The 13,937-nt window shown below is 37.4% G+C and overlaps 1 protein-coding gene across 2 annotated transcripts in view; it reads left to right on the top strand.

Annotated features, from left to right (window-relative positions):
* The window catches only part of DIO2 (iodothyronine deiodinase 2), a 235,323-nt gene extending 223,395 nt beyond the window's left edge, over nucleotides 1-11,928 (top strand). The window contains exon 4 of one of the 2 annotated variants that reach the window (XM_074392899.1): nucleotides 6,241-11,928. In XM_074392899.1, the coding sequence (XP_074249000.1) occupies nucleotides 6,241-6,840 (600 nt within the window). In that variant the 3' untranslated portion in view covers nucleotides 6,841-11,928. The remainder of the gene's footprint in view (nucleotides 1-6,240) is intronic. The other variant, XM_039469387.2, reaches the window with a different exon arrangement.
* The last annotated feature ends 2,009 nt before the right edge of the window (nucleotides 11,929-13,937 follow it).

Consider the following 13,937-nt stretch of genomic DNA (forward strand, 5'->3'; position numbering starts at 1 on the left):
TTGTTTTAGGGGAAGGCAATTTGGAGGCAGGTAAGGGAGTACACGAGTATGTCAGACATACGATTAATTAGAAAATTCCCTCACAACATCATATTTCATATGTGTTAGCAGATACCATGGAAGTATTAGTGGTTTGACCTCAGTATATTAAACTCTTACTGTTTGGAAGACAACTGCCTTTTGCCTACAAAGAAAACCACTTATTGGAAGAATTTTACTTACACACATATATTTCTTTTATAAATGTCATGTTTCATTAAGAAAAACTTGAAAAAAGTCATCTCTCATATACACAATGGGGGCTATGTTACCCACAAATATTAAGCGAGGTGGTTTTTCCCATTAAGCAGCTTACTGAACATAAAATGGAAAAGCAAGCAAATACGTCTTTAGTAAAGTTTTTTGTTTTTTTTTTTTCACTCATGTATAATGTTCCATTGTGTTGCAATATTTTGTTACTCCTATTCCAGGAAACTGGGAAGGATGAGTGATTTGTTTTTTCTTTTTGCATATGGTTTGTGTATTTATCTTCTATATTTCTTTGTTCCTGCCTACTGATTTGATTAATGACCAAGTTCACGACTGGTGTTATTATGTTTGCTTTTGATTATTTATATAATAGCTACCATGTGCAGAAGTAATCGCAGGAACCACATATCCAGAGACAAGACTGGACTGGGTATGTGATGAATGGAAACATTATGAACACAGCTGGAACTGAATGATGGTCTCTTTCTGACTTCAAGTATACTTGAAGGGTGGTGGTTTCTGTGGTGGCATTTGAGGGTCACTCAGAACCTCTCAATCAAGTTCAATCACTTCCCTGAATGCTCTTGTCATCTGTGCCACTGTCTTTGGGTGGAGTCATTTCTAGAGACATTGTTGGAGGTTCTGTTTGAGATGGCATCACACTATTTCATAATCCTGACTTGCATTATTTTGAGCTGCCCATCCCCAGAAGTGAAGGTTTCCAGGATGAGAGGGGCGTGTACCCATGTGATACAACTAGACATGTGAGTTGCCCTTGTTAATTCTCCTTGTTGCTGCATGTCAGATGCCTAGAAAGATACGTAGAGAAAGTACAGCGAAAGTATTATCCCTGTGTTTTGCCCCCACAAGAGGCAACACAGAAATAAAGAAAGAACAAAATAAAAAACTTTTTTAAAACCTTTCTTAAAATATTGACAAAGATTTGAATTAACTTTATGGAGAACCATTGAAAGACAATGTGAATTTAATAAGAGATGGGTTCTATGTACAATTTTGATTGAAAATCTATTGACACTGGTGAGAGACCCTGAGGTGAATAAACGATATTTGTTATTTGTTTCTTTAGTCAGTGTCATTGCATCTGAACAGTATATCCTTGTGCTGGTGCTCAGAGACTAAAAACATGCAACCAATAAGCAAACTGCTCTGTTTGGGAGCCTGGCTCTTACCTAAATGAAGTGTAAAAGTAAACACACGGTATAGATGCTGACAGGCAGTTTAGCTTCCGCATGGTTAAGATTGCAGAGGTACAGAAAACATATTCATTTGAACATATAATTTTGGTTTTGAAAGGGTCTCTTTAACAGTCTCCTCCTCCTCTTCATTCACCTCAAGCCTTTGACACGAGTTTCCACAATGGAAAAAGGTCCTTTTAAGAGAGAAACAGTCAAAAAAGAACATAAAGCAGGCCACAGCCACAGCTTGTCCATCATTGGATAAAACACTGGGGAATGATAGAGCTTAGAGCTACATTTTCAAGGTACAAATTAAAAAGAGAATAGCTAAAAGGAATTGAGCTAAGAGGAAGGAGTAGGTAGCCTATTCTTCAACTCTGATTTATTTGGCCAATCTGAATATAAATGGTTAAATCTCTGCTTAATGATTGTTTGGCCATGTTTCTAAGGACATTGATTTAGCCTGGTCATTATGTCAAAGAATTTGAAACTTCCTGATAGTTAATAAAACCATGTCCAGGGCTTTGGATAGCAAGAAGTATATGTGAAAATTCTGCTACCATCCCCCTCTCCTTTATTTTTATCATTTGCTTTACTTTCTATTATGAGATTATGTGATATATTGTCCACAAACCTTTCTCAGGCTGTAGAAAAGAAAAAGAAAAAGAAAAAAAAAACCCAAAGCAAAAAACAAGGTTAGTAGTATATGCTCTGTTTTCTGCTTCTGCTTGATGAATGCTTCTTTCTTCCCCTTTGCCCTGCGTTTCACAGTCCACACACTAAAGCAGCATTTCCTTTTCCCCCATGCACTGAACACAAAACATCATCAAGGAAATCATGTCTTTATATATGCTGTGTATTTACGTTCATGTTCATGTTTATAAAGATGTCCACTGCAGCATTTGAACTTGGCCCAGAGTTGTCTTCTGTTGTAAAAATGCAAATCCTGTTTCCTTTGTTGGTGGTGTGTTGATGTTGCTTGCAAAAACCTAAGAAAAAACCACTGTAATGGTGCAGATGAGAGAGATAAAAGTCAGCGATGACAATGTCACATTTTACTTGTGTCCTTTCTGATCCTTGCAAAATAAAGGGACCCTTTGGGAACATCGGAACTTCAAGACCAATTAGTGGAAATGATGCTTCTTGTGTTTGGGCATTAAATACTGGGCAGGGTTCTCTTTAGAGCGGCTAATGCTGGCAGGGAAAGAGGTACCGACCTAATTACTCTTCCGCAAGAGTAAAAAATGCCTTTTGAATGCCTCTTTGGCAAATATGTCTCATTAAGGACAAAAACCAAACACAAACCCTCTAAGAAGGAGAAATTAAGATGATAGGTAACTTGTGGCCAGGAGACTTTCTGTGCCACTGTGGGAAATTAAAACAAAGTTTGGGAGTACCGAGGGATAACTTGTTTTTGTTGAGTTTCTTTCCTGCAGCTTAAACGTTATTATGGGACCAACTTTATTTTCTTCATCATTTTGGCTCTGTGTCAAGGAATGCTTTGCTCCTGGGGAGAGCAAAGAATCTTCCATCATTGAAGACAATGGTGATTCTCCCAGCCTGTCTCAGCAGGGTGCATAACCCAGCAAACCAAGAAGTTCTCCATTTGAAACTCTGGTCTATTGGGAATTTAAATTTATGGTGACCAAATGGGGAGATGAGAATGACCAGTAATATCCTTTTAGAATATTTTCTTTTAGTTTAAAGGAAACTTTCATATCTAAAAAAAAAGGTTTTTTTTTTTCTTTATTGTAGCAAAATTGTCCATCAGGTTTTAGCAATGATGGACGCATTTTATGACTAGTATATGAAGCTTATAAAAGCAGACTACTAGTCTACTCACATTTAGATTTATGGATGGTGGGTGTGTGTTTTTCCTTCTTAGTTTTATGAATCATATTAATTTTATCTATGCATTTTCTGTTGCCTAGGCACCTCCACGAATAAGAATATCCATTTGTGGCATTATAATATTCAGGAAGGGACTCTGGCTGCTCCACAAAATGAAAAGAATAGGCCACATTTGTTTTGTGCACTCACCAGATGAAACAATCAAGGACAGATCAATAACACTGAGTGTTGATTACAGTAGTATTCTGTAAGAGGGTTCCAGGATGCATATTTCTGAATGTATCTGCTTCAGTGAGCTTATCCATCACCAAATATGATTACTTTCATTGCAGGTCAGGGTTATCATTAAGTGTAAAATTCTTCACCGAGCTAGGATTGTAATAACAAGCATTTATTCATTCAGCAAAATAAATACTTTCCAGTCTAACCCTAATCTGAACAAAATGCTGAATCCCCCACATAAAGAGCATTATGGATTTTGTAACTTTCCAAATTTTTTATTTTAGAGTAACGGTGTGATATTTACTCTAAATTTCCCAAGGCAAACTAGTCTGTGTTTTGGAAAGAATTCTGCAGCTGAGGTATACCTTGTCTCTAAGAAGGAGGAGGTGTGTTAACTTTCCAAGAAAATTTACTTCAGGTAACAGGAGAGTCTCCTGTGACAAAAGCATCAGATTAGATTATTCAGTTGAATAATCAGAAATAATGAAAGGATCGACAGGCCTGCTTGGGTGAGTCAAGGGGTTAGAGGCCCATTTATCAAGGCTACGTAATTGTTTATAGGGTTCAAAAATGATTCCAAAATGCAGATGAATGTTTTTACTACCAAGAATCTACACGTGTACGGGTTGTTTACTTAATAGGAATTCACTACAACAGACTAATCTGAATGCATTTCGGTCTTCTTATCACAGTATGTTCGGGCACACAGCACACATGATATTGTTAAAACAGCCCTCCTGGAATCATTATTACTCTTTCAAATGAGAAAGATCTAAAGAAAAGAGAGTGGTACCCACTACCTAGATCTACAAAATAAAAGTAAAAATAAAAAATAAGAAATCCAGAAAGAACCCATGGATTACAGTCCCTTTAACATGTATATCTTTAATTTTGATGTATATTTTCATGCCTTAAAGACAAGCGTAGTTCATATTGAAAGAATCCAGGTAAATGTGCTTATTTGATTTCTCCATCTAGTGTCACTTGTAAATTAACTGAGAAAGTTAGTGTAAGTAAAATAACTTTCTCCGTGGTGGCAACTTAAAACAAATTTACTTACTTAAGTCACACCAACAGCTTCCTTTCTGAGAAGGAAGATTATTACTGTCAGATTTCTCTTAGAAAACTAATAGTGCTTATTTTAAACCTGCCCTGCTGGGATTTTTTCAGAAGGGAGAGAAATAACTTTAATTCTTTCTCTACAGTTAAAATGAGTTATGCATTAGCATTAGATAGAAGCTTCTGAATAAAAGCCCTTGAGTGTATTATATTGGTTTGGATTGTTAGATCTTTAACAAGTCACTTCTAAGTGACTTCAATTAACAGTAGTTTTATGTGTGGCTATATGTATATGAGGGAAATAAGTCGATCCAGTTGGAAATATATTGTAATATCCAGGATAGTGTATACAAACCAATGTACTATCATAAGTCATCCCTAATGTTATTGGCTTTGATTAAGCCATTCTGAGGAAGATCTAATTGTATTAATTCAAACTGAAGTAATTGGCTCTTTTATTATTGCCTGCTTTTTAATTATCAATTTACAGATTCAAAGCCTGCAAACTTTCCTTCATTCTGTTTTCAACTATTTAAACCATGCGCAAAGGGAGCACATGAAACAATTTTTATCTCTACCTCTTCTGCCCCAGTATTTTATAATTCAGAGGAGCTTGTTAACAAATTGTGGGGTAGAAAAGTACTTTTTAATGTGACTTCCTAGATAAAAAGAGGGAAACAGGCACACACGCAAAATGAGAAATTAAAGTAGAATTCAGGAGTAGCCATTTTGTTTTGTTTTGTTTTGTTTTGTTTTGTTTTAATTTAATGGAAATTGTGAGGTTGGAGTGGTAAGAGCCCCCCCGTAAACAGTGGCAGTAGAAGTCTCTGGGGAGTATGCCATATTGAGGACAGCAAAAAGCTTTGCTCAGGATATATATTTTTTTAAACCACAGAATTGCCCAAGAAAGAGGATGTTCTGTTTCACATGGTGGGGGAGCGTCTGATAAGGGCAACACACACCCACCTAGTTACAGTCCACAAAGAGCTCTTTTGCTCATGTTGTCTTCCAATTGCCATATGTGGAAGACAGGCATTATTACCTCCATTTTACAGATGGAAAAGCTGAATCCCTAAAGAGGTTAAGTGCAAGTAACCCTTCTTATAAATGGTAGACCTCAGGTTTTCTAGGTCTGGCCAAGTATAGAGCCCACTGGTATCATTGGCCATTGGTTGAGATTAAATGACTTAGTATTGTGCAAGAAAATAAAGGTCCTGACTGGAGTTTCAGAATTCAGAAAGAGGCACCGTGTCTCAAGACCCCGATAATTTGTCTTAAAGGAGACCATTTGCTTCTAACTTTTAAAATGAAGTCAATTAATCATTTGTTATAGAATGCATGCTAAGCCTTGACAGCAAAATAAGGATAGGAAAGAATACCAGCCTTGGCTTAATTATAAAAAGAGTTAACTCCAGTACCTTCAATGAGGAAAATAATTACCTTCAGTGACTATACAGAATGAAAAAGACTTTTACTTTCTTTTGGGCCATTCTTTACATTACCTGCCATGATGTCTCTTTACTCAAATCAATAAATGTTTACCACATGCTCTGAAGAAAATACCACACTCTATTAGAGCCAAATTGTAACTATTTAACGTGACTTGAAGTGGCAATGTGTTTTAATGTGATGTTCTCTCCTTTTTTTTTTTTTTTATCATCAGGTGAAATTGGGTGAGGATGCCCCCAATTCCAGTGTGGTGCGTGTCTCCGGTGCAGAAGGAGGTGACAACAGTGGCAATGGTACCCAGGAGAAGATAGCTGAGGGAGCCACATGTCACCTTCTTGACTTTGCCAGCCCTGAGCGCCCACTGGTGGTCAACTTTGGCTCAGCTACTTGACCTCCTTTCACGAGCCAGCTGCCAGCCTTCTGCAAACTGGTGGAAGAGTTCTCCTCCGTGGCTGACTTCCTGCTGGTCTACATTGATGAGGCTCATCCATCAGATGGCTGGGCGATACCTGGGGACTCCTCTTGGTCTTTCGAGGTGAAGAAACACCAGAGCCAGGAAGATCGATGTGCAGCAGCCCAGAAGCTTCTGGAGCGTTTCTCCTTGCCGCCCCAGTGCCGAGTTGTGGCTGACCGCATGGACAATAACGCCAACGTAGCTTACGGGGTAGCCTTTGAACGTGTGTGCATCGTGCAGAGACAGAAAATTGCTTATCTGGGAGGAAAGGGCCCCTTCTCCTACAATCTTCAAGAAGTCCGGCATTGGCTGGAGAAGAATTTCAGCAAGAGATGAAAGAAAACTAGATTAGCTGGTTAAAGGTATGATTGTAAGAGCTTATTGTTTTTAAAAAGTATATAAAGGCAAGGACATTAAGAACTGGATCCGTATTTCAACAGAGTCCCATTGCCTTACCGAAAGACAGGAGTTTGCCTTTCAGAAGAACATGAATCTCTAACAGCTTCATACTTTCTTCACTACTCAAATGGCACTGGGCTAAGTAGTAGCCCTATCACTTCTCTTGTGAGTGAAAAGCCTTATGTGAAAAGATCCCAAGACGGAGAGGAAGAAACCCTGATTCAGCATGTGTTCATTCTGCATTGGGAAGGAACTGATACAGGTGATGCATGCTTTGAGACCAGAAGAAAGACTTACGTGAATAACTACTACATTAGGAAGCTACTGTTTACGTTAAGATAAAGGGTATTGCCTTTGCTCTGTTTTGCATGGATGAAGCCTAATTGGAAATTCCCCAAATATTATAACAAGTCCTTGAACCCAGGCCATGTGGCTAGACATTGGTGTTAGGGTTAGACTTTAGAGTCGTTTCTGATGTTCCAGCTTTTAGTCATGTAGTGCTCTCAGTCTTCATAGCCCAGAACTTACAGGTATGTTTGTAGATACCAAGAATAATCCCTCAATCTAGGAGGTTAGAATGATCATCTGAAATGTGAGGATTACTTCCTAGGCAGGTGGAGAGAGTGCTAGGAAAGAAATCAAATTGACAAGCTAGGAAAGAGGAGGCAGAAACATTTGGAAAATTCACAGAGTTTCACCTTGAAGCTGTAGAGAGTAGAACTCATTTGTTAGCCACAGAAACACAGAAACACACGCAAGTCCTGAAAAAGACACAGCAGCTCCACTAAAGGTGGCATAGAGAGTACACATATAAAAACAATATATTTGTCATATGTTCCTAGATAGAAGGAGAAAGGGAGTATTGAAAGGAAAAATATTCTTAAGTATTTGTAGTTGTGAGAGGTTTCTGTTGGAAATAATTACTTTTGAAACATGTATGTGGTATGTATATTTTCAGTGGGTTAATTACACCCCATGATACCTGTTAAAGGAAAACCAGTGGATCTGCTGGTGCTGGTCTTTTCCTCTCCATTCCTGCAGTTATTATGTGGCCAAGTCAGTCCTAATCTCAGTCTCTATAGCAGTGTTCTCTCTGAATGCTGTGCTGAAGAAATTATACGTACATGCATACATACAAATGTACATATATTCTCAGCTGCTGTGGGAGGTAGGTACCATGGCCATTCAGCACAGTCTTGACTTCCTCCCAAAGCAGGTGAACTGTAATGAAGGATAGGTGTAAGCAAACAAACTTACTTCCATTGCAAAATAGAAGAAGAGGAATTTATAGAGAATTCCAATCAATAATTTTGGAAGCTTTGTTATAAGGCAACCCCCGGTATCATGGAATTTTCACTGATGTTTGAATTTGGACATGGATCTTCCTTTTTTCCAATAGTTGAATTTTAGTAATCTAAAGTCCTTATAGTATATGATTATAATGCTATTTTAATATATATAAAATAGTTTTTTCTTTTTAAAATAGATACTATAGTTTTACCCATCAGTAATATTCAAAGATCATAGCCCCCAAAAGAATAGATGAACCAATTTTGTATCATAATTTTTTTGATAAATATAAGACTATTATAAAATCATAGTATATGATTGTATTTAAAGGTACAATCAAAGGACCTTTTGTTCATTCCATTAATAACTGAATAAAAATAAATTAATAGAAAAAACTAAAGTTGAAAATACATTCTTAAACTAGTTGTCTGAAATGAGAAAAGAATGGGAACTAGGTGTGCAAGAATCAAAAGTATTATTTTAAAATGGGAGCAACATATCAGTCATCACTAGCTGGTATGTTGTGTAAATATTAAAGCTCCATTGTGACAGATTTTTTTTTATGGCAACATCAGCTTTCTAATGTTTTAAATTCTATAAAAAACACCCACAAAGAAACAAGGCAAATTTCAAAAATGTGATGTTTTCTAATGAATTGCTGAAAAATCATATCGAGAATAATTATTTCAGATTCCTCGGTTGTTAACCTCTACATTCAAGGCTTATCTCTGCCCTCATTGACTTTTTTTATCTTCAGAATGGTGTTGAGATTTCCATGGGACCCTAAAGCAGTAAAATAAAAAATCTGGTTGCAGCACAGTCACACTGTTGTCCTTAAACTTCCCCTTTATTCTATTTGTACGATAATGTAACAGTATGTCAGATAAGCCGGTGGGGGGATGAGATTTGGCTAAGGCAGTGCTAGTCGACTGGGGAAAAGGATGATGGAAAAATCACCCAGTTGTGCTATATTTTTAAAGAAAGAGGTCGTTTATGTGTAGACCTGTTCTCCCTGAGGATAGCCCAATGGAGGAATGAAGCAGAGGAAGGAAACATAGAAAGACCTAGGCTGTCAGGGAGGAAGATGCTCAATAGAATATGTAAGAATTTCTGGAAGAAAGGCTGTGGAAGGGCCAATGGAGAAAATGAATGGATAAAGCTCAGGAATCCTACATTATGTAGAATGTCTTGGTGTTATCAGGGTAAAGCCCATGATTATGTAACCTATTTATCTCTACATACATTTTTATGATTTCTTGTGATGCATTCTTTTATGAAATTAACAAGAACTCATTATTTGAGGTAGAGGAAAATCAATGCTTTAGCTGATATGCTGAGAAATTATTAGATTGCCAGTACTCACGGGCCTATCCTGTGTTTTATAAGGTATGTGTTCCTTTGAAGAATTGTAATTCTTATTCTCACAGGGAAAAGTGTATCTATTAATATATCATAGCATAAATCTATGATATATTTATATCCTATATAAAAGTCTGAGTTGTCTTTCTTAGTCCCTGATCATGTTTCTCCCATAGGCTATGTTTACATGGAGCTATCAGTTCAGCCTTTTAAGCTGCATTAACTAGTCTATTATTAAAATAGTTTCCAAGAAATTTTAAATATTATCATAGCATCTGGTTTTATTCAAACCTTATTGTTTGAATGACTTATGTCTTGGAACTATTAAAAACTGACTTTATTTATTGTTTAGTGAAAATACTAGTGGGATCAACAATGACTTTCTTGAATGGGCATGAATGGAAATGCTTGCTCAGTAATTTAGAAGTGTTTCATACAGTTATTAAAATGTAACTGACCTCCTTAGATGTAGATTAGTAACTGTTCCTGCTTTGGAAAGCTAAGAGACAGCCACTTAACTTACATGACTTTCTATTTTCATGTTTGGTCTCTGGTCCTGTGTCTTCAACTCATTTATAGAAGTCTCCCTGATTTTTGGTAATATCAACTTCCCAGTGGTCTATCTAGTTAAATTATTCTCCCATTAACCAGGAAGTGCTTATCCTTTCATCAAGGTGGGAAGAATAGCCTATTTTCTTTCATTTTGCCTGAGTGTATGTTACTATTTGGGTTCTTAAGTAAAAATTATGACATATGGTGAGGTCACATGATGGTGCTACCTTATTAGAGGGCAGGTTAAAGACAATATGTATGCCTTTGGGAAAATTCCCATATGGATTACAAGGTGTCCTCAGGTTCCCTACAGACTATGTGCAAAGCAAGAGGAGTTACTGATTTACAGGACTTCCTATTATGTAAATCATAGGAGGATAGATTGATCTGGATATTTGTTCCACCTGACCTCTGACTGATGGTTTGGAAAATAAGCTTAATTAGAATCATATGACCATTGAAAAAGAAAAAATGTAAACCCTGACTTCTGTCCCACTGAAGGATTAATGAAAACCTTTACTAGCATTTAGAGCTTTTCAGAACAATGTCATGTGTCTCAGCAGTGGGGACTGAAAGTAAGGCTTTTAATTTTAGGAGCTTTTTTTTTTTTTTTTTTCCTAAATGGTATCGCCAAAAATCAGAGTTAAAATATATATAGTTAGATTCCAGCTTCCTTCTTCACTCCAAATCTAGAATCCAAACCCACTCTTCATATATACTCCCAGAATGAGGCTTACATACCAATCTCTTTGCAGTTGGCACAATCTTGATCATTTCCTGAGGCTCTCAGGAGAGGATCTAGAGCGGGAGAGGTAGAAAGTTGCAAACTGGGAAGGATGAAGCCCTGAGGCCTTGATCTAGAAATCCGGGAAGATTTGAAAACAAACTTCTCACAACTGAAGGAAGGCTGAAGGCTTCTGCAAGTCACTCAGTGACTTTAGGATGAGCAAAACATCAGGCCACTTCCTAATGCCCTATGTGTATAAGCACCAGAAGCAAGGTCTCAGACTTAACAGACCCTTCTCTGTTCCAAGGTGAGTCTGAACCAATAGAAAGCAAACATGTACAGATATCCAAACAAGACTGCTCATGCAAGTCAGGGCTGGCTGCCCGTCTTAGGCAGCAACAGCAGAGCTCCAGGGAGTTTATTCAATATTTACTGAGACTTCGAAGACCCAGCAGATGTTTAATGAAGTCATTATTTTGGCTCAAACCCTCCATTTCTCCCCCTCCCCTGAAAAAGCAAACAGGTCAACACGCAAATGAAAGAAACCCACAGAAGGGGATGGGAAATAAAGAAAATTCTCTCAAGATTTCTCCAGGCCCATGTCGCTGGTTAGTGTGGTTTTTATGTGTGTTAGGATTGGGGAATGTGAAGAAATAAGTATCCAGTACTTTATAACCAAAGCAATTAAATGATATTGGGTAGGGAATGTTGGCCAGTTTTGTTTAGTTTTGCATCACATTATCCCCAGACTCACTAGCCCAAGTAATCGGGTACCCGAAGAGGGAGGCAGAGATGTGCAGAGTTGACCAGTGTGCGGATGATAACTACTGACGAAAGAGTCGTCGACTCAGTTAGTGGTTGGATGTAGTCACATTAGTTTGCCTCTCCCCATCTTTGTCTCCCTGGCAAGGAGAATATTCGGGACATGATGCTGAGAGTACTGGGTAAACGTGGTGAGAATGCATGCGTGCATATGCTACTCATATGTGCTTCTCAGTTGCAGAAAAAGAACTGCTTTGGAGATGATCGGTAGAAAGAGTGTTAACCTATTGGTGCTGAGTGGTATGTGTGCTTATACAATTTGTTCTTGTATTTTAATAAACTTTGAATTAAAGAATAAAGCTACTCTTTGGTTCTATTTGTTTATTTTAACATTTCTCCCTAGACTTTGCCCCAGGCTGGAACATATTCATGGTTGACAAGGGAAAGAGAATCCATCATTCTAATATTTATTCCTTGGTGTTTGTGGGCAAAGTAGCCAGCAATGCCAGATTATTTTAATCTCATGCTGTGTGCCAGAGTCTTCAAGGAAATCAAGACAAGTAAAAAGAAAATCTTAAGATACTTTCCATATTCATGAACAAGTTGCTCACAGAATTCATAGAAAGGTGTCTGTTTAAGAGACTGTGGAGCAAACTTTTACTTTGTTATATTTACATCTTGGGTTTTCTAAGCGCAATTAATATACTTTCCAGAAACTTGGTTAAAATCACACACACACACACACACACTCTCACACTCTATACATATATCTATATTATTTGTTATATGATTGTCAGTGTATTAATGTGTAATAAATTTGAATACATTTCTATCAAGCACTTTCACTATGAGGAGGTATAAAGAATATGTTATATGGAGGCAATGGACGGTTAATGAAAAAATATGTTTGCAGCATGGTTAAATATGGGCATTTTTTTTGGAAAACGGGCAACTTAAAGTATGAGTATCTTTTGAGACTGAACTTAGTCATTATTTCCTACACATAATAAGTTTATGAATATTAGCATCTTACACACTATTCCAGAATTTCAAATAGAAATTAAAAAAAATCATTACTTTGACAACTATCTGTTGAGTTTCTATTCTTTGCAGGTCCCTGTGCTAAGTACAATATAATGTGTAAAAACAGCATAGCCAAACTCATACAAGCATCACTTCATGCCATGGTTTGAATGTCCCCTCTAAAGCTCATGTTGAAATTTAATTGCCGATGTAACAGTACTAGGAAGTGGGGCCTTTAAGAGGTGATTAGGTCATGAAGGCTGTCCCATCTTGAATAGATTAATGCCATTATGGAGGGAGTGGGTTAGTTAATGAAAGAGTAGGCTTCTAATCAAAGGATGAGAATCCCTACCCATTTCTCTGTTTTGTGCACTCTCGCCCTCCCACCATGTGATGACTTCTGCCACGTTATGACACAGCAGGAGGCTCTCACCAGATGCGGCCCTGAGATCTTAGACTTCCCAGCTTCCAGAAATGTGAGCCAAACAAATTTCTATTGTTTAAAAATTACCCTGTCTGTGGTATTCTGTTATAGCAACAGAAAATAAACTAAGACACTCCCTTAAGGAGTCTGTTGTGGATTCATTAAGACCATGCAAGTGACCAAGTCAATCCTAAAAAAAAAAAAGAATTGGAACTTATTGGTTGAAATAACCAAACTCTGCAAATGATTGGGATAAAACTTGCCTTAGTAACAACTGGATTCAGGAACATAGAAGCCTTCAGTGCTTGCCAGGTCTTTTGTCTTTGTTCTTTTTTGGGTGTCAGCTTTTTCACCCTGACCAGTTTCTCTGTATGTTGGGTGATCTGGCTAGCTGAGGCTTCTGATTTGCAATTTCATTATAAAGCGGTACAGATGGGGTTTGACTGTATTCCCAGGGAAGAACTTGGATTGGACCAATTTGTGTAACATGTCCACACTGTTGAATGGGGGTAGGATCTGTTACTAAAAAAAAGAGAGCAAGAAGGGCTCTGAATATATAGATATAAGATGTTAACTCAGTGTTATTTTTTTGTTTTTGTTTTTTGAGAAAGAGACTTCTTATTTTTTATGAGCAGTTTTACGTTTCCAGCAACATTCAGAAGGAGGTATGGAGATTTTCCAAATACCTCCTGCTCCACACAGGAATACCCCTCCTCTATTATCAACATCTCTCACCACAGTAGTATATTTATTACAGTTGATGAATATACATTGACACATCATTATCACCCAAAGCTTGCATTGCGCTTTGATTTATGCATTCCATGGCTTTGGAAAAAAATGTACAATGATATGTTATATATATCATTATAAAATGAAACAAGGTATTTTTATTTTCATTGCCCTAAACATCCTCTGTGC

This window comes from Saimiri boliviensis, chromosome 2 (genome assembly GCF_048565385.1).
Source record: "Saimiri boliviensis isolate mSaiBol1 chromosome 2, mSaiBol1.pri, whole genome shotgun sequence".
Lineage (NCBI taxonomy): Eukaryota > Metazoa > Chordata > Mammalia > Primates > Cebidae > Saimiri > Saimiri boliviensis.